Here is a 27,806-nt window from a genome sequence, read left to right as displayed (position 1 = left end):
CCAGTGTTCCCAAGAAAACCTAACAAACCAGTCCAGTCCCTGCTTTCACTCTAAAGCTTGGAGTCTGCACTTTGGACACATGTCTTAGCTGCCCAAGAAAGCCGGAAGCCCAGAGCAAAAAGGCATGGGGTTATAAATGCTGTCCCTACAAACAGGGACACTATTTCACAGCCTACACTAGGTCGAGTTTCTACTGTCACAAAGAAGTCCCCCAAATGGGTAGTTCTCAGCTAGACACCTGAGAGCTGGTATCCAAGTCAGGTCACACCTCGTAGCTGCAGACACCTGACAGGCTCCCTAAATCTCTTCGGTTCTCCGTGGCTGAGGGGTGGGGACACAGGGGGGGAGGGAGAAATCCATCACATGGCTTATACATCCAGAGATGTGAGGAGTTGAATAAGTTCTTGTGTCCAGTGTCCTATTGATGCCTTGAGTGAAAAAGTAGAAGAAAGGCCCAACAATGCTTCTACAGGCTGCTTCCCCTCTCCCGGTCCGAAGGCAGAAGGTTGGACGAAGCAGCAGAGAAGGGGTTTCTGGCTGCCATGCTTTATCAGGGAAAAGGCCATGATCATACCAGCTAACAAAGGACTTATTCAGTGCCTCACCTGCATTACCTCACGTGACCCTCCGAGCAGCCCAGTGGATAGGGACTATTATTTGCATCAGAGTGATGAAGCTCATACAAGCTTGAAAAAGTTATTCAAGGTGACACAGCGAGAAAATGATGGACCTAGAATTTGACTCCCAAGCCATCTAGCTGCAAAGCCTGTGTTCTTAACCACTGCCCCATCCTTCCCTTCCTCCTCAGCACACAGGTGGGCGTTGAGGGGAAGGACCTAGTGCAGGGGTCGGGAACCTATGGCTCGCGAGCCAGATGTGGCTCTTTTGATGACTGCATCTGGCTCGCAGACAAATCTTTAATAAAAAATAATAAATGTTAAAAATATAAAACATTCTCATGTATTACAATCCATTCATTTCCTACTGCTCATGTTCATGGTTGCGGGTGGCTGGAGCCAATCACAGCTGTCCTCTGGGACAACACCAAATTTTTATTGGATAATGCAAAACGTGCATGGATCTTTGTATGGCTCTCACAGAATTACACTTTAAAATATGTGGCATTCATGGCTCTCTCAGCCAAAAAGGTTCCCGACCCCTGACCTAGCGCACGATTCCACCAAGCCAGGAGGGAGGCTGCAGAGACCAACGTGTCACCTCCAGCTTATGAGTGAGAATCCCCAGCCAGCCCCGTGGTGCAAGCTCCCAGAGGCAAGAATTCCCACTTGTTTACTGAGGCTCCTGGGCCAGGAGGGCGGGTGGTGAGCTGGGCACAAAAGCAGGATAAAGGTAAACTTTCTGCACGTGAGAACCATTACCCCCCCCCCTCCAAGGAGCCGTGTCACACTGTATGTCACCGTCATCAAAGGGGCTGTGCGTAAACCTGAAAAACCAAACGGACCTGTCTGTAGGTGTTACTTATATCACAAGGCTACAGGTGCCTTTATTTCCACCGGGCGCTGGTGCTGGGAGCGCCTGCCTTCTCTTGCCTTGAAAGCCTTCTCTTTGGACCTAACCAGCGCTGTCCTCACGTAAGCACCTTTTCTTTGCTCTTTTTGGATGACTCGTGCGGGGTGTCAGGGCTTAGAGGCTTGGGCTGGGGCCTGGGTAGCCTTCTCCATCTCCAGCGCCAGGTTGCCAGCCCTCCTGCGAGTCCCATCGTCACAGTGCCTCCCGGGAGCTGCTGCACTGGGATTTAACTGCTTGGCTGAGAGGGACATTATTGCCTCCTCGGGACACCCCCACCCCCACCCCGCCCGCCCTCTCCCTCCCTCGGGATCACTCCACTGCACCACCCGGAGCTAAGAGAGAGTGCGGACAGACCCTCTGTTCCCTACGCTTCCTATAGCTATCTTTAGGAAGGAAAGCTGGATTTTGCACTGAAAACAAATTCAGCTGCAAGGGAAGCTCCCCTTTCCCCGGGCTAAACTCCACCTTTCCCCATTGACCTGTTTCTTGTTTCCCCTTGATACAGAGAAAATAAGCTGCCTTATTATAGTTTGGGGTTTCTTTTTTTTTTTAATCAGGAATTCGTTTATATGTAATAGCTTAAAAGAAACCCCTTTTGCCCTCTCCCCCACCTGAGTTCAGACTCTTTCCAGAAAAGCAATGGTTAGGGTTTTTCCCCTGAATTCTCAGACCTTTTCAAAGACCCTGCAGTGTGCGGTGTTGGGGGGCGGGGCGGGACGGGAGAGGGGTGGGGTTCTTGTTTATGCGCCCCCTGCTGGCAGCTACTGGTGGCGCATGCTCCCTTCTCTATCTGAAGGCTGGGGACCCACTTGGGTTGTGCTAAGAATTTTTTTTTTTACCTCGATTTTACCACTTCTGTGTGTGTGTGTGTGTGTGTGTGTGTGTGTGTGTGTGCGCGCTAAGAATTTTGCCAGCTGGAAAGGATGTCAGAGACCATTAGGTACAGCCTCTTCAGTTTACAGATGGGGAGACTGAGGCCTAGAAAGTTAAAATGATTTAAAGAGACAGCTTCGTGTTTTGGTCTATAGACCCAGGGAGAGGGGTTGTTTGCCCCTCTGAGTGGAAGCTTAACCATGTGTCCTCGTGTTCTCTGTGGCAATATTTTTTGTGTTCTCATCAGGAGTTTTAACTGTTTGGTATCTTCTTTTCTCACAAGTTATCTGAGTAACAGCCCTTTAGATACATTGATGACGACTGATCTTTTTTCCCCCCTTTGGAAATGAATTTATGTATTATGCCCAGTCCTCTGCATATATTGCATAATTTTATTAAGTCCTCAGGAAAGTTTGAGGATTCCATGTTAAAATCTCCATGTTAGAGATGAGCTCAGAGAAGGTCATGGATTTTTACATACCATACCTTGTATGAAACACAAATTATTTTAATAATTTTGTCAGCCTGAGTAGTAAGGGATGGGTCCCATGTTTCTTGCCTTGTGGGGACAGAGGTAGGGCTGCACACGCAATGGGGATAATCCAAAACTGATGAGCTTTGCATCGGAGCGCATAGTAAACCAGACGGCACACCTTCCGTGGGTCTTTGCTGCACCCTCAGAAAAACAACCTCTGATCTCAGCAGCTAAGCGAGGTCGGGCCTGGTTAGTACTTGGATGGGAGAAAAACAACCGAAAACAAACAAACTAGCGCACTCCCTTAGCAAGCTAAAGAAAAATGAGGAATCACTTGGCAAGACGTAAGCGAGGCAGTTCTCACAGCTGCCTGGTTTCTCCCAGAAGAACAAACACTCACGCACCCAACCCACAATCCTCTAACAACAGGTGTCGAAATAGTCCGTTGGCTTTTTCTTCATACGTCCCTTCTTAGGGACATCCAAAGAATGGGAAATTGACCCTGCCTTGCTCACAGGGCTTGTGGACCCAGTTGACATTCTGTTGTCACTGAAACTTTGAAGGAAGAAAACCATTTTTCTTCCCAATGAGACTGCTCAGATGGTGGGAGCAGGGAAGGCCCTTGCGTGGCCCCCTTTCCCATGGTTTATATCCTGACGGCCTGGTTCTGCCCGGTGATGTTTTGGTGCATAAACAGCTAATGTGTAGATGCTTAATTGGGCGAATTTTTGGTCACATGCCCAGAATGAAGTTGATGATCTCTGCCAGGGTCAGGAAGGAATTTTCCTCCTCTGACAAACTGGCCAAGGCTGGGTGGTTCGCTCCTTCCCCTCTCTCTCTGGAAGGCTGAGCAGAGGTGCCTGGTTGCTCAGGCCATGGGCACCACACCTGTGATTGCTGCCTCTGACTCGTGCAGGGCGAGAAGCCCGCAGGCCTGTCCCTCTGACTGTGTGGACCCTGCCCGCGCACACTTGGTGAGTGAGCAGGCTCTCAGGAGGGTGAGGAAGCCCCTGGAGTCATGGGGATCTCAGACCTCACTGTTTCGTTTTGAAAGGTACCTGCGGCCAGCCTTTCTCATGCGTGGACAAGAACCTACCTGGTTCCTCCCCCTTGTGTGGGGATTGTACTTGAGTCTTCCCTACTTACGAGGCAGCTAGAAGGGTGACGACATGGGGGGAGAAACTGATTCTAACAGCTGGGGGTTTGCTGATGGGAAGTGAGTGAGGGGCCAGAGTGTTACGGGGCCTGGCTCACCGGGCAGAGGGTATCCGAGTCCACTGCTGAGAGTAGGAGGCAAAGGAGAAGAGGAAAGTGGGGGCCTTTTCACAGAGAAATGGTCAGCCTCTGTTTGTAATGGTTTGATGAGCTTGCTTGACTGAAATATCCAAACATCACCAACACCTATGCACATGTGGGTGGGTGTACATGTCTGAGTGTGTTGGCCCAGTCGGGTGAGTGCCTGCAGAAAGTCTCAGAGCTAGGACACAGCTTGGACCCCCTCGCCAGTGTGTTGTTTGGTAGATGAGGAATCAAGAGGCATAATCATGACTCTCAACCAGTGCCCTTTCCCTGATGACAAACCAGCCAGCCTCTTCAAAAACATGTGGCTAGAACAGCAGGCCTGGGACCCTCCCGACACATTCGCTTCCTGTCCTGCTGCTGTCTAACCCAGTGTTGCTCAACCATTTTTTCATTATTGTCCCCTCTAAAGAGCCTTTTTAGATAATTTTTTAAATCGTTTCCCCCCTCTATGAAATGTTAATACCGCAGAAACATTGTAAATTGTTAATGTACTATAGACCTTTGGAGGGTCATGAAACATAATAACTTCTAAGATTCTTTTGCCTCCCAAGAGCCAATTGTTCCCCCTCTAGGGTCACTGTCACCCCTGTTGGGAATGCATGGGCTAACTTCAGGCCAGGCCTACCTATTGCTGGACCTCAATGTCTTTGCTAAGAAATGGCCCCAAACAGCTGTTTTTACCCCCTACCCCATTCCACCTACATTACAGAAATCTTAAGAGCAAAAATGCTCAATTATTGCAAGGACCCTAGGAGGCCTAAGAAGCTGAGCTACTAAATACAAAGCAGCCATTCTTTCTGAACTCTCACACCTAGAGCATGCTGGCTGGGTGGTCATGGTCCTTTGTGGGGAGCCCAGAGTTAATAATACCCCCTCCTACTGCAATAGCAAAAAAAAAAAAAAGAGAAAAGAAAAAGATACTGCTTTTATAAAAGATATTTTCCCAAAAAGCAAGAAATGATTACTGAAGAAAAATAGCACAGTATACACCTGAGAGGGCCCTTTAAGAAAAGTTAAAGGGTGTATATGTAATTGGCCATAGAAGGAATTACTGAAGGGACTCAGATACAGCCCTGTGTATAAAACTAAAGAGATTACAGAGCACGTGAGTGGATGGTGTAAGGGGAAAAAATCCTTAAAGAAGGTAAATACCCCATTGATCAAAAATATTCCTAACTTTTATACAACCAAATTTAACTTACCAATCGACTTTTGGGAGCTATTTGCCGGGCAGAGATGAGGGAGCGTTCCCTCCTACTGCCACGTTTTGTGTGGAGGATTTCTAACTGAGGTTGAGGACCTGGGACCCGTTTTCTTTTTTTCTCCCATATGGAGCCCACCTCTCCCTTCTCTGAACCCACCATGAAGGTCACGTCCGAGGCCGGCCATCCTCTCTCTCAGTTTTCCGAGCCTCTCGCCCGGAGGGGCAGGGGGCATGTATACCTGGAGCTCCGGCTTCGGGGAACTTCCCTGGTGTGAATTCAAGAGAGTGGAGGGGGCTTTAGGCTCCGGGGGCTCTTCCCTTTCTCATAACCTCCTACCCCCATCCCTCTTCATCCTGCCTCCTGTTCAAGGCATAAAATCAGCCAATCCGTGGGAAAATCAGAGTCCAGGCACAGGCAGCCCTGGCCTCCGTTTGATATGGCTCCCAGGGTGAGATCCACAAACCCAATAATCTGCCGGGAACGTTAACCCTCCGTGGGCATCAGGAAGGAGGTTCCTGTGGGGCCTGGTGACTCCTCGTGGAGGGCACAGACAGGGGGCCTGCGTGTGAGGATTTGGACTCGGTTGTTTATGTCAGGAGCAGAGTTCTCATGAACATTTGATGGTGATGACGAGGGTAGGTTCGCAAACACCCCCAAAGAATCGGTCTTTGGTTTTGGAGCCACCCAGTCCCTGCCCGCCTCAGCACTGGGGTCCCGCCTGGGATGCAGGTGTGCCTGGAATGTATCAGCGGGCGACGCATCGCGAGTGTTTTCAGAAAGGGAAGCTGAGGAACCAAGAGTCGGAGAACTTAAGAACCCTCTACCTACGGATAATGTAACGTTGCCACCAACTGGCTCTGTGACCTTAAGTAAGTCACACAAACTCCCTGGGCCTTCACTTTTTCAATCCTAGAATGACAGAGTGAGGGAAGAGGTGGGACTGGCTCCGTCCTTTCCAACACACAGCGCTCACATCACTCATGATACGTCCAGGAGATGAATCTGGTCAACGGTGGGTGGGCATGCTCTGACTTAGAGAGTCAGAGAGTCAACATTTTAGGATTTGCCGGCCAAAAGGCAAAATCAAGGATAGTATGGAGGTACCTACATACCTGTTCAATACGTAACCATTTAAAAGTGTAAAATCATTTTTAGCTGCAGGCATCCAAAAACAGGTGGTGAGCTGGATTGGGCCTGTGGGTTAGAGTTCGCTCACCTCTGACTTAGGCGGTGCGTGGATGAACAATTTTTACCTAAGTGCTCATGGCTTAATTTTTACGTATGTTAAAAAAAAAACTGAATTTCCATTGATAGTGGTGATATAAAGTTTTCCTTTCAAGTAAATGCATTTATGTTCAATAAAAAGGGAGTTGATCTCTTTACTGTATTAAGTAAGTCTTATCGTGGTGGTAAGCAAATGACTAAAGTTGGGAGACACTGGACTAGATGACTGACCATTTCAAAATTCCGTGTGTTTAATATCCCAGGACCCGGAATCTAGTCTTTGCCCTGACACTTGCCAGCTCTGTGATCTTGAGCTGTGGCGCCCCCTTTGCAAATGAGGTAGAAACACCTTATCTCATCAACATTACCTCCGTAATAAGAAAAGAGATGCTGGGCAAACTCTAATCCACCAAGTGTGAAGTCTTTCGTGTCTGAATTGTGGGAGTATGGGAAGCAGCAAAGAGAAACTTGAAAGATGAAATTGATGGGCAAGAATGCGTGAGAGAGGGGCCCCGGGCCCGTCTCCTCTGCCCCCTTCCCAGCCTTGGCCACACACCTCCCACAGTGTCCCACCTGCCAGCGTGCGCAGGGACTAGAGCATAGCCATCAGGGTCGTGACTCCCTAAATACACAAACCTGAGTTATCACCCAGACTCCTCCGCCTGCCACCCAGGTGGTTTGGGGCACATGACCTGGAATGTCAATGTCCACTACTCATCTGTAAACCAGAACCACTACCAGAACCTGTCTCAGAGTGCCTGTTTCCAAGGGGAACTTGAGTAATGAACATAAAGTACTAAAGTGCTCAGCACGGAGCCCAGAGTGAGTAAGTGTGTGTTGCAGTCATGGCGGGTCCTGCTGTCCGATCCAGAGCCCTGGGGCTGGGTGTGCCGCAGCGCTCACAGTTCCGCAGGCGTTAGGGAGGTTATTCAGTGTGTGCACAGCCGCATGCAGACTCCCCCTCTCCACGTGGTGCTCCTAGTGCTGCTTCGGCTCATTGATAGTCCTGCGTTATATCACATGAATATTCATCAAGTAGAATAAATAAAACTACAACTATAGTTACAAAATATGTAGCATATATATAGTTTATATATGTATATACCTATGTAGTTTTTATACATAATCTATACGTATAGTATATAGTGAATACACATAGATGTAATATTTATATAACAGTGTATAAAACTATATAACAATGATTCAGAACTGTTTTTTACTGAGAAACAAGTTTGAAGCAGAGATGCACACACACACACACACACACATACTTTTGGCTTCAGAGCTCTTGGATTTCAGAATTGTAGATAAGAGTTTGCGGCTATACTCATCTACAGCAATCCTTGCCCTATTTTCAGAAGCATATTGTTAGACATTATCAGCCAGAGTTCAGAGGCCAGGTGTGAGTGAATAGGAAAAGTAATGAAGGAGGCAGTACTGCGTAATAAGAGCCCCCATCCTCAAATCCTAGTTTTATCACTTACAAGCCATGTTACGTGGGCAATTCTCTCAACCCCTCTGCTTCAGTTTCCTCATCTATGAAATGAGGATAAATGTATAAACCTCACGGGATGTGACAAGGATTAGTTAATGTCATTGTAGGAAACACTTGGGGGTGCTTGGCTCCTGGGAAGATGCCCATTTGTGCTTGCTGTCATTATTAAAAACCAAGGTGGCTTGCTGGGGGTCCTACGGTGTGGTTTCCTGGAGTCATCCGCCTCCTCATAGCCTCTCCTGCCATTGCAGGGTGATGTTGGACTCAGTGACACACAGCACCTTCCTGCCCAACACATCCTTCTGCGACCCCCTGATGTCGTGGACTGATCTGTTCAACAATGAAGAATATTATCCTGCCTTCGAACATCAGACAGGTACGTACATCTGGAGAAGCCCATCTGAACTGGGACAGGCTGGGGCAGGTGCTGGCCTCGGGCAGATGGCAAGGCTGTGCTAGGGGCCTGAAAACACCGGCTCTCGCCAGTGTCCAGGGCAGAGGGCCAGGGGAATCCTGGGTGGAATAAAGGCAGCGTCTGTAGAGAGGAAAGCGCTGGAATCCTCACCCCAACCTTCCCAGCTCTGTGGCCTTGGCGGTCTCTGCTAACCTCTCTGAGCCTCATTTTGCATCAGGGAAAATGCTGATGATAATACCAATCTCTTGGAGTTATTCTGTTTAAACAATGTAATAGAAAGAAACCCTTAGCCAGGAGCCCAGTTTGCTGTGATTACTCGATCATCATGGTTTTAGGTAACATCTAGCCATGCCTCAGACCCTGTGCCAAGCACCTGCCTCATCCTTAGAGAAGCCCTATGAGAAATGAACAATCATGATTCCCACTGTAGAGATGAAGAAATTGAGGCAAAGAGAGGTTAAGTGGCTTTCCCAAGGTCTCCTGATTAGTTAAGTTCCGTGTTAGTTGACTTAAGCACCTGAACTCTGAAATATCCCACCTGGTCAGCTTGTAAATGATGCAGTGCTGGATCATTTATTATTATTCTCTCAGATTCTATCTCCTTTTCCCTAAAGCAGGAATTATGAGAGTTACTGTAGGGACTAAGGGAGCCAACATATGTAAAATGCATAGCTTGGCACAAGCCAGTACTCAGCAAATAGGAGTCCCCGCCATTGTCCCCCACGCTGCCCTTCTCTCCCTTCCTCCTCCCTGAGCCCAGCATTACCCACCTGAGAAGCAAGCTTAAGGCCTTGTGCAAATCCCATGCCAAAGGGAGGCCAGCTGAGCTTTGCCCCTGAAACCCTCTGAGGGCCTCTGTCCCCAGGTGCTTGGGTGACTGCACATCACAGCAAACCTGGCTGACTGCTAGTGAAGCAGGTGCACACCCTGCAGGGAGGGCAGTGATGCAATTGCTAATCAAGCTGTCAGTCCTCCCCAAGCCTTAACCCTGTGCTCCCCGGCCTGGCAGGTCCACACTCAGGGTCAGGAGACAGGGTCAGAAGGCAACTCTCTCTGAGGGAGGAGTCCAGGAGAGGCCAGGCCTCTCACGATGCCATGAAATGCCCACCAATCCAAGGAAGCCCCTGCCTTCGAGCCAGATGCCAGGGCTGCACAGACAGACTTGAGGCCCTTACCTACGTCATTCAGTCCTGCACCCATTCCCACCCCACCCTCCTGCACACACGTGCACACCGGCCCTTTCGCACCCTCATCTGAAGAGTCCGGGTACCTGCTTTTGATTTATTCAGATACATATTACAAGTCTCCTTAGGGACTGAGAAGTACCTTGTTTCCCAGAAAGACAATGAGATACATATTTTATTTTCTCCCCTCAATATTTGGTTAAGAGCCTACATTTGAAGAAGGAAATGAAGGCTTTCACAGCCCTGTCGCCCTCCCCATGCGTCACATGACGGTGGGCCCAGCTCCTGGTCCTTCCCTCCACCCCTGCAGACCCCAGACCTGCCGCCCTGGCAGCCCCTTCTTCCTGCCTGTTCCGCAGGGCAGCAGCTGGAGCTGTGTGGGAGGGGACGGCCTCAGCTGCCGCCCCCTGCGATGCCCCAGGCCGGGGAGCAGCAGCTTCCGCCACCACCAGGAGCTTGCACCCTTGGGAGCCAGGCCTCCTAAATGCCACGTGTGGCTCGGACACCATCTTCACCTCTCATGACTCAGTCTTCTCATCTGTAACATGGGCAGAGTAAGAACGCCTCCCTGGCAGAGCAGTGAAATGTTTGGGACACAGTCGGGCTCGTGACAAGCACACGCAGGGGTTTAAGAATGAAGGACCCGTTTCAGTTTCAGAAGATGAAAAATTCTGGAGATGGATGGTGGTGATGGTTGCACAACCATGTGCATATAGTTAATGCCACTGAAGTGAACACTTAAAAAGTGTTAAAATGGTACATTTTATGTTATGTGTATCTTACTGCAATAAGAAATAAAGAGCTAGCCTAGGTGATGGCCAATTGGCTTGCCAGTGTGGCTCAAATCCCGTACTCTTAGATCTAGAGACCCGCTTTCTTCTGTCTGAGGCCCCTTCAGTTCCATCAGTGTAACGAGGGGTTGAACCAGGTCATTCCTAAGACCCCTTCCAGAAGCTTCTCTGATTCCTGCATTAGGCAATATCACCGATGTAGCCTTCTTCCTCAGTCACCCATTGAGAGAATAGAAATCCCCACCAAGACATGAGGCCAGTGGAAATAAAATAGCCTCCAGGAGTGATCCAGCTCCCTAATATTCCCTCAGGGAGGAGCTGAGCTTTTGACTTGCCATCTGGACCCCTGGGTTTCGGTCTCTGACCTCCTACAGGTCAAAGTGGGCAGTTCCGGTGAGCACCTGGCACTGGGCAAGCCTCCTGGGCTCTGGCTCTCCTCAGGGCCTGCCTGTGGGAGGGGGGCACAGAGGTGCCGTCTGTCCTTGTCCACCCAGACAGACAACACGTGGGGTTGAGTGTCTGCAGAAGCCCCCACCCACAGGGATGTGTCAGAAGACAGTCGAGTTCACCTCTGGACACTGCTCTGCAAACTATGCTCTGTGGTCAACAGGCTCTGAGACATCTTGTCATCCCAGGGGCCGTTTCCCTGGGTTCAGGAGCTGCTCTGCCACTTACCAGCCCTGTGACCTCGGGCAGATTTGATCTAACGTCACTGAGACTTACTGTCCTCAGCTAAGACAGTACCCACCTCCAAGAGCTGCGAAGACTGACACATCCCACCCAAGTGGGTCGCAAAGCCCCTGGCACTTGGTAGGTGCTCACTGTTATCCCGAAACAGCCAACAACTCCCAGTTAGCGGAAAAACAGTGTTCTCTCTCCTCTCTTCATTATTCATATTGAAAAAAAGCAATGCAGGTCATAACCTCTCCAACTCAGAACTTTTGACAGTTTAGATACTTTGAGACCAAAGGGAGAGAAAGGGAGAAAGAAATGAAGTGCCCACTAGACAAATGCTGTCTACGAGAGGGCCAGGAGGACTACTCACTCTAGTCAGGAAGCCCGCCGTTTGCCCAACCTTTCCAAATGGCTCTAGCAGAGGGCAGCTGAACCCGTGCTGACCGCAGAGGTGGCCTGCTCTTTGAGGCAGGACTCTGGCGTGGCTGCTCCGCTGGCCAGAGACTGGACATTCGGATTGCAAAATGCTCTAGAACTTCATTAACTCACCCTCCCTTCAGCTCTTAAAATAATCACAAATCCTGGAAAATTTTATTAAAAGGGGGATGCTTATATTTTACAAGCATATGATGTGCTTAAAAGATCATTTCTCAAATCACACTTCAGTCACCAAGCATCTAACAAGTCAGAAGGTATCCTGGCCTCACCCCTACTTTCTGGGGCTCCATCCTCAACCACACACACACACACACACACACACACACACACACACGCACACGCACACATGCGCGCGCGCGCTCGCTCCCTCCCTCTCTCTGTCTCTCTCCCTTGACTGCCAAGGTGGCCACACCCACATGCAGTGCCTCCTTTGCTTTGGAATCTCATTTATACTTTGCAGCAGTATAAATGCTGCGAAGTATAAATGAGGTTTCGAGGTTGAAAGCTCTAGGGGTCCCTGGGAGGTCCCTTGGAAACGTGGAGTGACAATTGAGAAGACCAGCCTCCAGCTCCTTCCTCTCTATCCCCACGCTCAAGCCAGGCTCTTACACTTTAATTCTGAAGACAGTACAGCCTAGTGGGTATCAAGGATTGGCTGTAGGAGCTGGGGGATACCTCTATGACTACTGCTAGCTCTGCCTCTTACTCATGTGTGATCTTGACAAGGGACCTTACCCTCTGTCCCTTCCTGTCTTCATTGACTCTGTAATGTAGGTGACATGATCTAGGACCTCAAAGCATTGTGCTGAGGATAGCATGAGGAAACTCTTGAGTGTAGCAGAGACTGGCACATACTAAGTGTTCAACAAATATGGTAGCTATTACTACACATGGAAGATTTTATTTGAAGAAAGAACTTTGAAAAAAAAAGAAGTACAAAACCCACAGATTCTGGGTATTAGCATCCAGACGACCAGGGAGAGAGGCATTTAGGTTCCACATGGGTTTTTCTAAGTGAGATTCACGTGCTGCCCACAGAAGTTTGAAAACACATGCAAAAGAAAGAGTAAGAATTCCGAGGTCAAAAGCAAATGAATAAATACAAAATCAGTGGAAAGGCTGAGGTGAGCCCTGCGGCAGTAGTCACATCCCAGGACACCCCTAGGAGAGGCCTCACATCGGTCACCGCTAGCCCATCCTGCACAAGTCTGGGCAGCCGTGGCCCCCAGACCACGCAGGGTTTGGCGCTCACCATCCACTTCCTAACTCCACGCCCCCTCCCCTGGCCGTTGCCCTTTGCCATCCTTCTCGTCTTTTCTCACACTGCTCAGGAATATGTATTTCCATCTCCTGGTCTCAATCACTGCACCAGCTTGTGAGGAAAGCCAAGGAGGGCTACTGGATGGAGCTCAATCAGCTCTGGGAGGAAACCTGGAAGCAGTTTACCATTTCGGGTTTCCCCTCATACAGTCCTTCCTTTCTGTGACAAAGCCACAATTGATGGTGCCTGTGCTGCCCAGTTCACTCACAGGCTGCCCTGGGCAAAACACTTCCCCAACTCCCTGTGCTGATAAATCATGCTAATTGCAGTCTGGCTGTCTAAGTCGGGCCTCCTCTGATCCAGACTGCCCGTCTCCCCCTCGCCAATCCCTGTGTTCCCGTTGTTCTGATTGTCCTTTAGCTTGACTAAGACCCCAGTACAGAAGGCCTCACTTCCCTGAGATCAAATGTAGACCCAAAATAACAACCAATAACAGGTGGCATATTAAAAGCTTACTATCATCCAGATAACTGAGTTAAGTTTTTTATATTCATCATTTCTTTTCCTTTTCAAAATTCCTAAGAGGTAGGTACTATTATTATTTCTCTTTAACAGATGAAAAAAGCTGAGGTCCAGAGAGGTTAGGAAACTTTGTTAGGATTGCACAGCTAATAAGTTGAAGAGCCAGGAAGGCTCATCTCCGCAGCCCAAGCCAAGCTCAGTTACAACTCCCATTGGAAGGTCCCTTCTCTCCAGGTCAGTTGACAGAAGCCTAGAATGAGGAACGGGAACAAGAGACTGGCAGCTTCATGTAGCTTCGCAAACTTTCCCATCTGTGCTTCCCAATCAGCGGAGGGGAAAGGTCAGGTTCTCCTGCAGAGGCTCTAAGGACATAAATCTCTAAATTCAAACTACTTTTGCAATCCACAGACTTTGCATTCTGCTGCGTGTCTATTGTGTTGTAAATTTTAGAAAGTCAAAAATCTCCCCGCAAATTCTTGCGTTAAGTGAGGCTCCAAGAAAATGAATAGTGTGGGTTCCAAAATTTCTGTACAGGAAGGGCTTAGGGGCAGCAATCCAGTTAGGAGGGGTGGCGAAGGGACTTGCCTGGAATGTTTTAAAGCACCTTGTATAAGACTGAGAAGACATTAGAGGTCCGTAACAAAAAATGGAGGTGAGAGATTAATGGAGCCATTCTCTGGCATTTCCACCAAAGATGCTCAGGCGTTGTCGTGTGGCTTACACACCCCTGTCACCTGCTGTTCACGTGGGGACTGAGCACTTTCCCTTCCACCCCAGTGTCAGAAGCATCATATCCTGACTATGAAACATTTGACAATGTCACACGAACTCACCTGTGTCCCCATATTTTGAATAGCATTGGCCACCTTATTCATGATCGCAGTACAAGGACAAATTAGCATGGTTAATAATATAATGTCCTCATTTTTTATAAAGAAAATAAACCCAAAGCTCTGGAAGGGAAAAAAGCTGTTGGCCCACACACATACACACACACACAGGTTGTGGTGGGAGGGAGAATGTTAGACGTATTTGAGGACATGCATTTAAAGCCCTGGTATGGATAGCCCCAATATTAACAAGTTAAAATGGATTGTATTTAATGAGCATCTACTATGTGCCTGCCCTTGTTCTAAGTGCTTTCTATGTTTGGATTCACTTAATCCTCTCAAGAACACAATGAAGGAGGTCCTATTACTCCTACTTGGCAGATGAGTCCCAAGAAGGCAGGACCACTAAGTGTGAGACCACATACCTTTCCAGCCTTTAGGCGGAATCCAAATAGCAGGAGCCCTGGGTTCAAGTTCCAGGGCAAGGGTTTTCCAGCTGCCTGTGGAGCTACGCAGGGGAAGCCAGCTAGCACCTTCACCTCAACTCCCAACAGAGCAATGCTGCTTTTTCCCAAATATATTTTAATTTAAAGAAAACATTATTTAATGAAAAATAAAATTTAAACTCTTAGCACGCCCACTCTAAATAATAATCTCAAAGGAGACAACTGTCCAAAAACGTGTGAAGTTCTCCATCACAAAGTGACTTCCAGGAGGGTCCAGCCTATGAAAGAGTTTAATTGGTCATCAGAGTGTTTTTTTTAAGAAGTTAAATAACTTTTCAGCTCCTAAAAAATCCTGAGATCTCACATAACAATCTGGACATGGCAACACAGGCCCAGCCTCCTGCACGGCAATGGCCAACTGGAGTTGAGCAGCAACTGTTCACTTGGCCTGAACTTTCCAATTCTCACTGCCCCCCCCCAGGACCCCTTCAGGCATGGACATTACCTGCTGACCCTGTGGGCATTTGAGTATGCCAGCCCAGCTTTCAAAGCTCAAGTCCTCGTTCTAAATGCGAATGTGTCCCAGGTTATAGCACCGCTTGTCGGAATTCTTCCAGAATCGTGCCTTTTAGCGCCTCCGTTCTTCTTCCCAATGCAGCTGGCCCTTTAAACAGGTGCCCTGACCCACGTGTGCTGGCAGGCCTGCTGCTTAAGAGTGGCCTGTGGACACTTGGATTAAATCTACCAGGTACTGGATGCCACCTATCTCCAACCGGTGGATGGTTATAGAAGGGCCTCATATCTCAGCTTCTCCAAAAAGTGTAGCTCATTTTATGAGGGTATCAGCCTTTTTCCCTCCTGAGTTCATCTCTTCCAAGTAACAAAAGGGTCTTCTGCGGGTCCCTTACTATGGTTGCAGATCTCGTTATCATCCGTCTCTCTCCTCCTTTTTCAGATTTTTTTCAAACCTAGATTTTATATATGCATATAATCTGTCTTCCTCCAAACCTTTTTTAGTCAGCCTTTAAGATGTGTATCCAGCTTGGTCCTCCCCAACCCAGAAGAGTGATGGGGTACAAAGCTCCCCCAGGCAAAGAGGGAAGAGTTAGCATGGGGCTAGTCCCTCACTGACTAGCATGCAACCTCCCAGAAGCTCCCTGTCCTCCCCTGCAGGGTGGGGCCAATAATCATCAGTCCTTCGGCCAGTCCGATAACCTCCTGGAGCACCCACACCCACCGTGGGCCAGGCCTGGCTCCAAGCCCTTCGGATCCTGGCTGAACCAAGCAGAGGTGGCCCCTTCACATGGAGCACAAGGTCTGGACAGGGAGCGAGGCGGGTGTGAATCCTAATGAGAAGGCCGCCAAGGCAGCTGAGCAGGGAGGGGAAGACTCTGAGGGTGGGGATAGGCGGGAATGAGTGAGAAGAAGGCAGGTGAGGACCTCGTCTTAGGCCAGGGGAAGCGCGGGAACAGCTGCTGAGTCAGCGGGCGATGCGGGGTCACAAGGGGTGAAGCAGGCCTTCCTGTCCTCTGTCGGAGTCCCCGCTGTGGTCCTCACTCTCATAAGGAGAGGACTGTGGAGACACGCCACTACCCAGAAGCACCCCATGTCACTGAGATCAGCCATGTTCTCTCAGCCCCCTGGGCTGTTGGAAGCACTTCCCTGGGGAGGGGAGCCGCCATGCCTGGCCCTGGCCTGGCTCTCCTCCAGGGGCTGGAGCCGCACACAAAGCCTGCTCCATAGGGAGAGCAAAGGAGAGCGCCTCGGAGCAGGGGCCTGTGCCAGCGCCCCCGCCCGGTATCAGCGCCCGCCACCGCCCGGGCATCGCTCCGAACTCCTTCAGCCCTCCTGGCTTCCAGAAACAGCACGGCCCTCTTCACATGCCAAAAAAAAAATAACAAGGGGGTGGAAGTGGAGAAGGCAGGGGATGGGGACCTGGAGACACCTTTCGGTGAAAAGGAGTGAGCTGTCCCCTCACTGCAGGGCACCAATAGCCATTTCTGCCAGATCTTAGCTCGGGACCCAGGGGGCAGAATTTCAAGGCTCATGAAAATCCCTTGTCAGAACGCCAGGAAAGGAAAGGGCCCTTTGGATTCCTCACGTCAGAAGTCAGTCCGTACATGAAAGCACACATCCAACTCAGGAGGTGGCACTATTTTCCCAGGGGCCCTGCGGACCACCAGCTGCCTCCCACCAGCCGGGGCCAGCTCCGGCCAGTGGGCCAGTGGCCCAGGGAAGGGCATCGCCACACCAGCCCCCTCACTCGCCTCCCCACCAGGTAGAGGCAGAGACATGGGCCTCGACCACCTGACACAATGTCAACCCTTTCATCCACCTGCATACAGAATTTGGATTAGAGATTTTAAATAAATTTAAACAAACCTATTATTTAAGTTTGACTGCCCCTCAATCCACTCCAGGGGAGGAAAATGAACTTCTGGGAGGGCTCTGAGTTTTAGGAGGAGCTTCCGTTTTCTTCCTTCCAAGTAGCGCAATCATCCCTATGTGGGAGGATGTGACAACCTGGAGAAGCTGGCGTGTGGGGGTGCTCAGGGAGCGGCACCCAGCAGGGCAGAGGACCCCTGTCTTTCCTGCCTGATAGAGGCACCACAGCTCCACTGGGGACAGTGGCAGCAGATGCAGATTTAAAGGGGGAATCGGAATGACCTCCTTGCCGTTTGCTGTGGAGACTAACCCGTGCGTGACCCTTTCTGTCCTCCGCACAGCCTGAGCCAGTCACTGTGTCATCCTCTGCTCACGCCTTTCTCCCCAGGCCTTCTTCTTGCTGGCTCTCCGACTACGGATCTCCTCTCTTTCTGTGCTGAGCCTCTGAGGGCCCGTCTGATGGGATGGGAAGAGTAATGACTTTCATGTTCTGATTGGGGTTCAAATCCCAGCTCTGCCACACACTGGCTGTAGGATCTTAGAAGCCAGTCCTCCATGACCCTCCAGCTGCTTACTTGTGACCTCCCAAGGGACAGAGACCAAACCTCTTATTTACCATGACTCCTTCACACACTGTTTCTTGCTTTACATATATAGTAGGTCTTTAGTGATGATCTTAATAACAGCATTAAAATCTTCCAGGCTCTGTTCTAAGTACTTTTATATATATTAACTCATTCAATCCACAGAACAATTCTATGATGCAGGTGCTACCATTATCCCCATTTTACCAGTGAGGAAACTGAAGCTCATTTATTGAATGAGTGAACACATGAATGAGCAGCATGGCACTGCAGGAATTATTTATGTCAAAGAGCTGACGTGGTGCCTCACCTCTTCTGTATCCCGTGTCTGCCACCCTTTCTGTTTCTCCTGGCATTGGAGCATGGCTATTCAGCACCTGATCTCTGCCTTGGGCCAGGCATAGCCACTTCCCAGCCTCCCAGAGAGGCTGGCACCCACCTCTGTCTGGCTGTGTACAGGGTTCCTTTGAAGGAATGAAGGGGCACTGGTCATAGGATAAAAATTCTTTCAACCACCACCAAAAAAATAAATAAATAAAAGGCAACCAACGACCCCATTCTCCCTTCCCGCAGAGGAGTCAGCTATGGTGTCCACTGTCCGTAGGACTCTGGGCAACGTCTCACCAGCCCTCGGGCCTTGGCACAAAGTGGCCAGAGGTAGCTCACAAACCAATAGCTAGCACTGGCAACTGCCCACAGAGCAGAGGGAATCAAATCAGCTTCAAATGGTGCCTGACACACATTAGCCCATTTAATGACTATGGAACTGATTGATAATTTTCTGTGTGCCACACAGCCTATATACATGAACCCCAAACTGCAAAACAACCCTGTACATTGGGCATATTATCCCCATTTTACAGATGAGGACACTGAGGCTTAAGTTCCTATGGACCTGGCCCAAGTGGAAAATGGCAGAACCAGGATTTGAACCTAGGCTTGTCAGGCTCCAAAGCCTATGATCTTGACACCACTTGTCTGAAACTGAATCATTGAATGGCCTTGTTCTTTCTCCTTCTGTACTAACTGCTCTCTTTCTAGGCACCAGAACTAGGCCTGGACACTCTCAAGCCATAACTGAGTTTCTCACCCCAGGCATTCCCTCCCCTGCCCTAATGTCCCCCTGTAGGACCCAGTCCCATCTGGTTTTTACTGCAGAAGAAATTATCTGGACCCCAAAAGAATATCCCAGGGTGGAGGCCCTTTCAACTCACTGGACAAGGGATGAGGATGTTATAACCAGAGCTCCTTCGAGAGGGGAAGGGAGGGAATTCCCAAAGGGTCTCCTAGGGGGCGCCATCCCTCACTTCTCTCTCCTCCCCCCGGTGTAGCCTGCGACTCCTACTGGACGTCCGTGCACCCCGAGTACTGGACGAAGCGCCATGTCTGGGAATGGCTCCAGTTCTGCTGTGACCAGTACAAGCTGGACACCAACTGCATCTCCTTCTGCCACTTCAATGTCAGCGGCTTGCAGCTGTGCAGCATGACGCAGGAGGAGTTCGTGGAGGCTGGCGGCCTCTGCGGCGAGTACCTGTACTTCATCCTCCAGAACATCCGCGCTCAAGGTCGGTGTGTGTGTGTGAGGGCGGGCCTCCAGGGGCGGGCAGGGCCAAGATGGGGACCCAATGCCCTCGGCATCCCCGCCATGTGACTCCCACAGTGGAATCTCCTTCACTGGGACTTTCTGTTCCCCAAAATCCCCTGTTCACCAAAACCCCTCAGGAACTGGATCTAATCCTCTAGAATTGGAGATTGTCAGCAAAATGGAGCAAGTTACAGGAAAGCAAGTGAAGCACATTTTTCAAAGGAAAAGAAAAATAAAAGCATTCCGAGACCACGCAGGAACCAGGCTGATACAACAAAATGTATTAGGTTCATAAAATCGGCAACTAGAAAGGGTGAACACAGAGAGGTTTCTGCTTGACCTTTCATTAAGCGGAAAGAGAAGGAAATTAGTCATTTCCCTTCCGATTGCCAGAGGAGCCAGTCTGTCATTTGGTCTTAACACATTCCTAATAGGGACCAAACAGCCAGAAGGTGGCTCGAGTCACATAGATAACGCTTCAGCCTGCTCTGCAAAAGTACGATGTTGGACAAGTTTTTTAAAGCCAGAAAGGTTTTTTGGGGGGACATATAATTCTATATCCCCGTGTCACAGATAAAGGAACGGGGTGGGGAGCCCCAAGCAGTTACGAGACTTCTCCCAGGTCATGCAGCCAACAGGGCTGGTGTGTGGAAAGTCAGTACAGAGCAGGGGCTTTAAGATCAGAAGGGCCTGCACCCCAATCCTGGTTCCGACACCTCAGACCGACCACAGGACCTTGCTGCATCTCCACTGCCCAGTCTGTCCGATGGCATGAGATAGCCCTTCACAGGTTTCTTGAAAGGAATCTGGCACAGCAGTTAGGCACCCCAAACCAGTAAATGACAGCTGTTCTTGTCATTGTGAATATACCCAAGAGGCAGACATTTTCTAATAAATTAAAGGAAACACATCTCAGCTCAATTTTAGGTAAGATCTTTCTAAAAGTTAGCACCTTCTTTTGAAAAGGCTGCTTCAGTAGATACCAAAGACCGGAAGCCCCTGTCACTAGAGATAATCAAGCAATCTAATAGCCCCCTGCTTGATGGGGGGCTGGGGCGGCCTTCCTGTTTGAACAGAAAACCAGAGACCTTCTGGGTCTAGGACCCTTTGCCCTTCCCTTGATGGTCACCCATCACGAGAGCCTGAGGGCAGGAGAGCTAAGGATGGTGGCCCTCGGGCACTGCTCAGCTTCCACCCTGAGAGCTGTGACCCACCAGGAACACAGAAGGAACAAAGACAGCTGCTGTCCATTGGTATCTATTCTCTGCTTAACTATCACCAGTGACAGTGACCTGCCAGGAGCTGGGAGCAGAGACTGGCACTTAAAATAAGGTCTCCCCACAAAGAGGCAAGTCTGAGCACCTCACGGTAGCTCAGGAGGAGTGTGGGGCTCCATTCAGAACCCCTCTGGGGGATGACATTGCACAAGGGTCCCAGGGCCATGGAGAGCGTCTGCCATCCTGGAGTAGAAGGCAGCTGGCACCGCTAGCCGTAGCCAAGTGTCTAGTCAATCAAGGTCATCTCTAGGCCCCAGCAGGCCCTGTGTTGGGGCATCTCAGCTCAGGTACCTCCTCCCTTTCCTGGTTACACAGGAAAAAACAAATAAAAACAAAGCCGTCCTTGGTCCCATTACCTCAGTGTCTGAGCAGAACAAATAAGCTAAAAACCAACTGTTTCTGAAACGGGCCATAGTTGCCTCTTCCTAGTCTAAGGAATGTCTGAAGTCACAAAGCCACCTGGAATGGTGGAGTTTCCGGCTTCAGACCAGGGTAGTTATGATGAGCAGTAAAACCCTCTGCTCCATTCCCAGATTCTTCCTTTAAGGTTCCACAAATGGGAACGTGTATTGCGTATTGAAATAAGTGCATTCTGACCGGAGTTCACAGTGCCCCAAGGGTACGTTACTTTTCTCTGTTATCCTGGACTGGTTGATTGGCGCTGTTTTTCATCCTCAGAAGCATCTTCATTTTGGACAATCAAGTATAGGGTGAACCGGTTGTTACCCAGTTTAGGCTTTCTATTACCCCCTAGATTAGGGCTCAGGCAGACAAGGACACAGAACGAATAGTTACTGACAAGGGGAGGAGCTCAAGGGACTGTAAGGCATGACAACGTGCTGTCTGGCTCAGTAGGTCTCTCAGCAGGATTAAAGGGCCGGAAACATGGGACACTGGTCCCTGGAAGGTGAGGTCAGCAGGAGAGGCAGGGGGCGGAGGGTAGCATTCACAGCGGAGCAGAGGAAGAGTCCTTTGCCAGTCCCCAGCCTGTTCTCTGGCCGCCTTTGGACAGAGTGAGCTGAGGGGCCCTGGCTGACCAGAACCAATCAGAAAATGGCACAGGGAATAAACAGTCACAAGCGTGCCAACCCTGTGCCAGGCTCCTTAGTAAATGGAAATCGGTCCTCACTCTGGCAGCCAGTTAGAAAGCAGGTGTTCTTTGGCTGCTGTCATGAAAACATGATCTGAAACTCGTAATTCGCCTCCAGGAGTCCACCTATGTTTCAGAGAAGCAAGCCACGGCCCAGCAGCCTCCCAAATCCTCCTTAAATCCTCGTCTCAGGTGGTGAACTCCTTGTGGCCTCCTATGTCCATTTTCTCCTTTGACCAGCACCCAGCAGGCAGTCAAATCCCTGAGGAATTAGAGGCCAAATCACAGACTCTTAGAGCCAAAGGGGAGCTCAGTGGTGGTCTGTCACGTGTTGCCCGGGACTGAGTGACTACACGAGGCTTCGCAGGGGTCAGTGGCCCGGCCCAGTTTGGAGCCCAGGCCTCTTGGGCCCAAGCCAGGACTCACTCCCCAGTGCCCACTCAGAAAATCTCAGAGGCTGCTGGGACATCTGGCCCTGGGGTTTTCTCCAGGTGGCCTTTGAAAACAAAAAGATTGTCACCTCTCAGGGGTGGCTTCAGAGTGGCCCTGTAAAGGCCAGGTGGTCTCCAAAATCCCTTCAGAAATAAGTGCCCCGCAGAGGAGGCAGTCACTCCCCCTCTCCCCGGCACCTCTCTCCAGGCCTGGCCGGGGAAGCCGGGATCGCGGGGTATGAGCTCCGCATTTCTTCTTCTCCCCCAGGTTACTCCTTTTTTAATGATGCTGAAGAGACCAAGGCCGCCATCAAAGACTGTAAGTAGCCAAGTTCAAGCTGCCCAAGGCTCTGTGAGGCTGCTATTGGGCACGTGAGCTTGATCGTATTTTTAGGACCACACGAAAAGGTTGGTGGCCTGACACTAGCACAGACTCGGAGCAGAGAGCGGGAAAGATGTAGTGGACAGAGCCGGGGCCCTGGGCCAATGATTCCTTAGCCTAGCCCGGGCTCAGTTTCCCTATCTCTAACATGGTATGTGTGTTCCAGCAACTGTGCATACAAAGTGCCTGGCATGTGCCACAGCCCGGACGCTCCAAAAACTGGTATCCGTTAGCAATAATAATCGTAATTACTAACCATTAGAGCCTTGCGGTTGACAGTGTCCACAAAGAATCTGAGCTCAGTAAGCAGCTCAAGTTTATAATTATAGGTGGTGGAGGACCTCAAATGGCCTTGTTCGTTCTGAAAAGCAACCCTCCCTGTTTCGTTCTTGCAGATGGAGCAGGTTTAGGACAGGGGACTTCGGAACTTTGATTTTTTTAATGATGATGAAAGCTGTTAGTAACTGAGCCCCACGCAAAGGCTCTGGCCTGGGGACCAGGCTGTGGGTCCTGGGCAGGCCCCTTCCCTCCTGGGCTGTAGCACTTTCATCTGCAAAAGGAGGACAGGGTGTGTGTGCTCCCCAGAGGCGCAAGCTGAGGGGCAGACGGATGGATGGTTTCTTAGAATTTATTTTTCTCTCTTTAAAGTTCCAAGCAATAAACTGAGGATTCAGATTATTTGGTTAATAAAGGATTTTTTTCAGAGTTTTAGTGCAGGAAGACAGGCCCATGAGCAACGTGCTATGATGGGCTTAGGCAGGCGCCCTGTGCCCCACAGAGCCCACATGCCGCCCCAGAGCTGCTCTGCACTTCGTGTGAACAGAGCTCCCGCAGAGCTCCCTGCTCCGCTGCAATCCCTCATCTGTTCACAGCCACCAGGCTGGGCGTGGGGTGCAAACCCCACCTTTCACCACCCAGCCCAATCCAGGCAAAGGCCCTGGAATGGAGCCCACCGAGGCCCAGGGACCATTCCTGAGTCTGAGGCCCAAGACTGGAGCTCAGGGCAGGCCCTTGCTGTCTTTTCTAAGCAGCAGCGAGTTTGGCCTGACCACCCCTTTCTCAGGGTCAATATCTCCACCTATAAATGGGTGGCTATCTGTCAGTCTGCCTTCCTCACAGCATAGGAGGATGAGGAGCCAGGAAGGATTCTGTGTCCCGTAAGTTCTTTAGAAGGTGTTGCTTGAATACATAGCTAGCCACAATTAGAGTCAGTATAATAATAACAACAAAGCAGCTAGTATTTATTGGGTGCTTACTATGAACCAGGCCTTGTACTAGAATCTTTACAGGCCCTGTCTCGAATACAGGCTTGTCTTATAATCCTATAAGACAAGTTCTAGCATCATGCCCTTTTCACAGGATATAAACGAAGGCTTAGCAGATAAGGTGACAAGCTTACAAGATGACAGGTGACCACCGGGTCTAAATCTGAAGCACTGAATTGCTTTGCTTCCTTCATCCATTTCTTCCTTTCTCTTTTCATTCATTCATTCATTCATTCATTCATTCATTCATTCAACAAACATCTATTGAACACCTACTACGTGCCAGGCCCAGAGCTAGGCACTGGTCTCTTCGCTTTTACCTGTGTTCCTTCCCGTCTGCTCTCCATGCACTAACCAGAGGGGTCTTCTTAAAATGTGAAACTTGCCAAACTTCGAAGTCTTTGCTTTACTTTTAGAATAAAATCCCAAGTTCTGCAAAGAAGGCCCTCCATGGTCTGCCAGCAGCCGGCTTCCCAGGCCCTGTCCCCCACCACTCTCTCCTGGGCACACTGTGCACCTGCTTCATTGACCCTCCCTCCATGCTTGGCTTGCACATGCTGGAACTCTCTGTCCCGTCTCCTCGTGTGGCTCCTCCTCACCCTTACGCTCAGAGTGATTGTCTCCTTTTCATGAGGCCCTTCCGGACCCCCTGTCTACAGTAGGCACTTCCGTCCACTTCACTCTCTATCCAATCTCTTGTTTCCTTCACTACACTTAGCACCATGGGCCATTTGTTTGTTTTCAATTATGTTTCACCTTGGCCATTAGTCCTTAAATGCCACATGATCAGGGACCAAGTCTGTCTCGTTTGCTCTTGTGTCCCCTGCTCTTAGCACAGAGCTCAGAAACTGGCACAGAGCAAGTCCCCGGTGTTGAATACAAAGTCTCCTTAAAGACAAAGTCTCAGGCATCTTTGCACCTCCCACCTACTCATTACCCCCAAAGCGCCTAGTATGGTGTCTTCCACTGCAAAGATGTTCAATTAATATTTGCTTGTCTGGGTGTGAGTGAGATCTGAATGTGGCTCTTGACTGCTTCTGACTGCTGTAAATCTTTCCTTTTCAGATGGCGATTCTGGTTGCTTGAAAACAAATGGCATCAAAAGTCAAGACTGTCACAGTCATAGTCGAACAAGTAAGCGTAGACACACCACTTTTCGTTTCTAATCTCTTAAAACCATGCATGAGACAAAGTAATCTACTTTCATGAGCTTTGAAACTGAATGTTCAATTAGGACCCGTTATTTCCCAAAGAAAGTATAAAGAAATTGACGATTTTTATAAATGTTATCAAATTCACATTTATTTCTTTTTTGCTTGGAAATGGTGCTATAGGAATTTTGATGTGGAAGTAAAATTTTCTAACCATGTCCATTTGTCCTGAAGTACTCAGGGAGAATCGGAAACACCACGTGTTGGCAATTGTTAGCTTTTCCCCGAACTAAGACAGATCTGCCCGGCGCAGAGCCAGCCTTCTGGGCTTGGTTCTAGCCACCAGATATGTGTTAAATCATAATCCTCTAACCTCTGCTATGAAGTGGGTACTGTCATCATCCCATTTTACAGATAACTAGAGGAATTACGGTTACAGGGCTAGGAAGAGGTGAATTCATGACCCAATCCCAGGCCGTTGGACTCCTGAACCAGTCTTCTAAAGTGGAACAGGAGAAGTACCAGTTTCCATGGAAAATATAATTGCAGCACTGGCTCACCCAGCCTGCTGTGGCTGTGGGACCTTCCTACAACCATACTGCTTGTCAGAAAAAAGAATGAATTATTTGACAGTCATGGCATTAGTTCCCTAAGAATTAGTCTGTGGTTCCACAGAGCGAGGACAAGGCCGTGCGCCAGTGTTGCCCGTCAGTGTGGGTTTGGTGGCCCTGGATGCCGGTTTGTAATTGCTTTACTACAAGACAGGTGTTTCAGAGCTCGGTAAGGTTTCCAGCAGAGCATTCCATCATACCTGTGGGAAATACCCCCCCACGAAGCAGCAATTCTCATGGGGTAATGAGAAGTTGTACAACTCGTCTCATCTTTAAAAAAAATGTTTGTTTTTTTTTATTTAAGTAACTTTTTTTTCCTTCAAAAGGCCTCCAAAGTTCTCATCTATGGGAATTTGTGCGTGACCTGCTTCTGTCTCCTGAAGAAAACTGCGGTATTCTGGAATGGGAAGATAGAGAGCAAGGTATTTTTCGGGTGGTTAAATCAGAAGCCCTGGCAAAGATGTGGGGACAGAGGAAGAAAAACGACAGGATGACGTACGAGAAGCTGAGCAGAGCTCTGAGGTGAGTCCGCCGCCCGCAACGCCACGAGCCTCCGGGCACTTACATAACACGGCCAGCCACAGCCCAGTGAGCTGTTCCTGCAGCCTTCTTCTTGACAATCGAAAGGTCATGAGACACTCTGGCTCTTAGTTACAGGTGGGATTATGGTCTGTAAACGGACACGCCGTCCTTTTCATTCTTGGCCATGTTCCCCGGGGATCACTGTGAATCCGGGCACACACACACACACGCACACACACACGCACAGAACACGCTTTGAACTGAATGTGGTTGAGGTGCAGTCTTCAAGATGTCTGGGAAAGGTTTAAGTGTAAGTTGATAACAGGGTGTGAAAATACCAGAGTAACCAAAGACCAGCCTTGGCACCTGAGAGTGGGGAGTGATTAGACATTCTGTTGTTGTCCCAGGGTGCAACCCCCCTCCCACTTTCTCTCCTGCTGTCTTTCTCAGGTACTACTATAAAACAGGAATTCTGGAACGGGTCGACCGAAGGTTAGTGTACAAATTTGGAAAAAATGCACACGGGTGGCAGGAAGACAAACTATGACCGGCTCCAGCGTCTGGCTCACGCTATGGATTTGTCCTTTAAAACAATCAGATTGCAATAGACATTTGAACGTCTTGGTTTTCGTTGTTTTTGTTTTTGTTTTTTAAACCTGCAAATGTGCCGATAAAATTTCTCCCCATCTCAGCATACATTTGGATTCAGAGTTGTTGTTGTCTACTTGGGGGTAATGGCAGCAACCCTTAAGGAATTTTCTTTTTTTTTTACCCGAGGGGAGGAGGGGGTGGTCTTTCCTGGTACCTTGAGCAAACATCACTTCCTTCTTCAAGAGGTGCAGGACCACATCAGCCAGTGCATCTCAGAGAAGAAATGGCCCCGTTCTGCCTCTAGACTCACCCGGCGCTCCCATCCCCAAAACTCACAGGTTTCCACACATTTAACTTTGGCAACTCACAAAGGAAAAAGGTGGTTAGTTGGTAGTTAATTCATAGGAGGGGGTGAGAGGTGGGTAAGACAAATGTGCTGTAGATTTTAAATCATTAAAGTCAAAGTCCATAGAGAAGTTTCTTGTTTGGTAAAAGAACCAGGCCATCGAGCTGGTACCCCGCCGGGTTCAGCATAGGTGAACAGTAAGTTTCCTAACTGGAGCATCTCTGCGGCCACTCGGCAAAACTCCCGTGGTCGCCCTTCCAGAGTAACACGCTTAAAAGGAGACACATTCCTAATTCTTGCTGAGTTTATTGCTACCCTCTTCTCCTCCTGATGGGGACATCAGATAGGCAGAGACACTTGCATCCATGTCCAAATCACCGCTGTTTCTATCACCCAAGCTGTCAACACAATAAAATTGTAATTCATTGATTTTGTCCGTAGCTATGATGTTAAACCTTTACAGAACTGGAAGTGTCCTGACAGCTCTGTAATGGCCAATTAAATCATGAGTCTCTTTTGTTTTGTCTTCCTACCTGACATGCATGCAAGCTCCAAAACACATATTTCCTTGACAAAAATAGCGACAGTGAATTTATACCACCAAATGTTCACGGGTTCGAGTCTGCACTGACATGATCATCAGCCACTGGTAGGTAAGCCATTAGTGACCTACAACTAGGTGGGCTGCCCGGGACTTCCGTTTCCCCAGAGCAGGAAGCTTTGTGTGGCGAGGCACTGAACCACACATAATACCGGCTGAGGACCTCCATGCTTCGAGGACCTCCATGCTTCGAGTTTAACTTCAAAAGTTAACTTGTTTAAAAAAAAAATGTGAATTACTGTAAAATAATCTATTTTTGGACTCATGTGTTTTCCAGGTGGATATAGTTTGTAAACAATGTGAATAAAATATTTAACAT

At 49.3% G+C, this 27,806-nt stretch overlaps 1 protein-coding gene across 2 annotated transcripts; it reads left to right on the top strand.

Annotated features, from left to right (window-relative positions):
• Positions 1-1,497: 1,497 nt before the first annotated feature.
• Positions 1,498-27,806, top strand: ELF5 (E74 like ETS transcription factor 5). 2 transcript variants are annotated; one of them, XM_066251256.1, is made up of 7 exons: positions 1,498-1,592; positions 8,356-8,480; positions 18,967-19,200; positions 22,287-22,337; positions 24,731-24,799; positions 25,754-25,949; positions 26,400-27,806. In XM_066251256.1, exons 2-7 carry the CDS (start codon positions 8,360-8,362, stop codon positions 26,494-26,496), a joined length of 768 nt encoding a protein of 255 aa, XP_066107353.1. In that variant the 5' UTR covers positions 1,498-1,592; positions 8,356-8,359; the 3' UTR covers positions 26,497-27,806. The 2 variants fall into 2 exon arrangements, with proteins under 2 accessions (XP_066107353.1, XP_066107354.1); XM_066251257.1 differs by lacking the exon at positions 1,498-1,592 and adding an exon at positions 3,715-3,852.

This window comes from Saccopteryx bilineata, chromosome 1 (assembly GCF_036850765.1).
Source record: "Saccopteryx bilineata isolate mSacBil1 chromosome 1, mSacBil1_pri_phased_curated, whole genome shotgun sequence".
NCBI classification, from domain to species: Eukaryota; Metazoa; Chordata; class Mammalia; order Chiroptera; family Emballonuridae; genus Saccopteryx; species Saccopteryx bilineata.
Note: the sequence above shows the minus strand (reverse complement) of the source record. Positions and strands in the feature narration are given on the sequence as shown.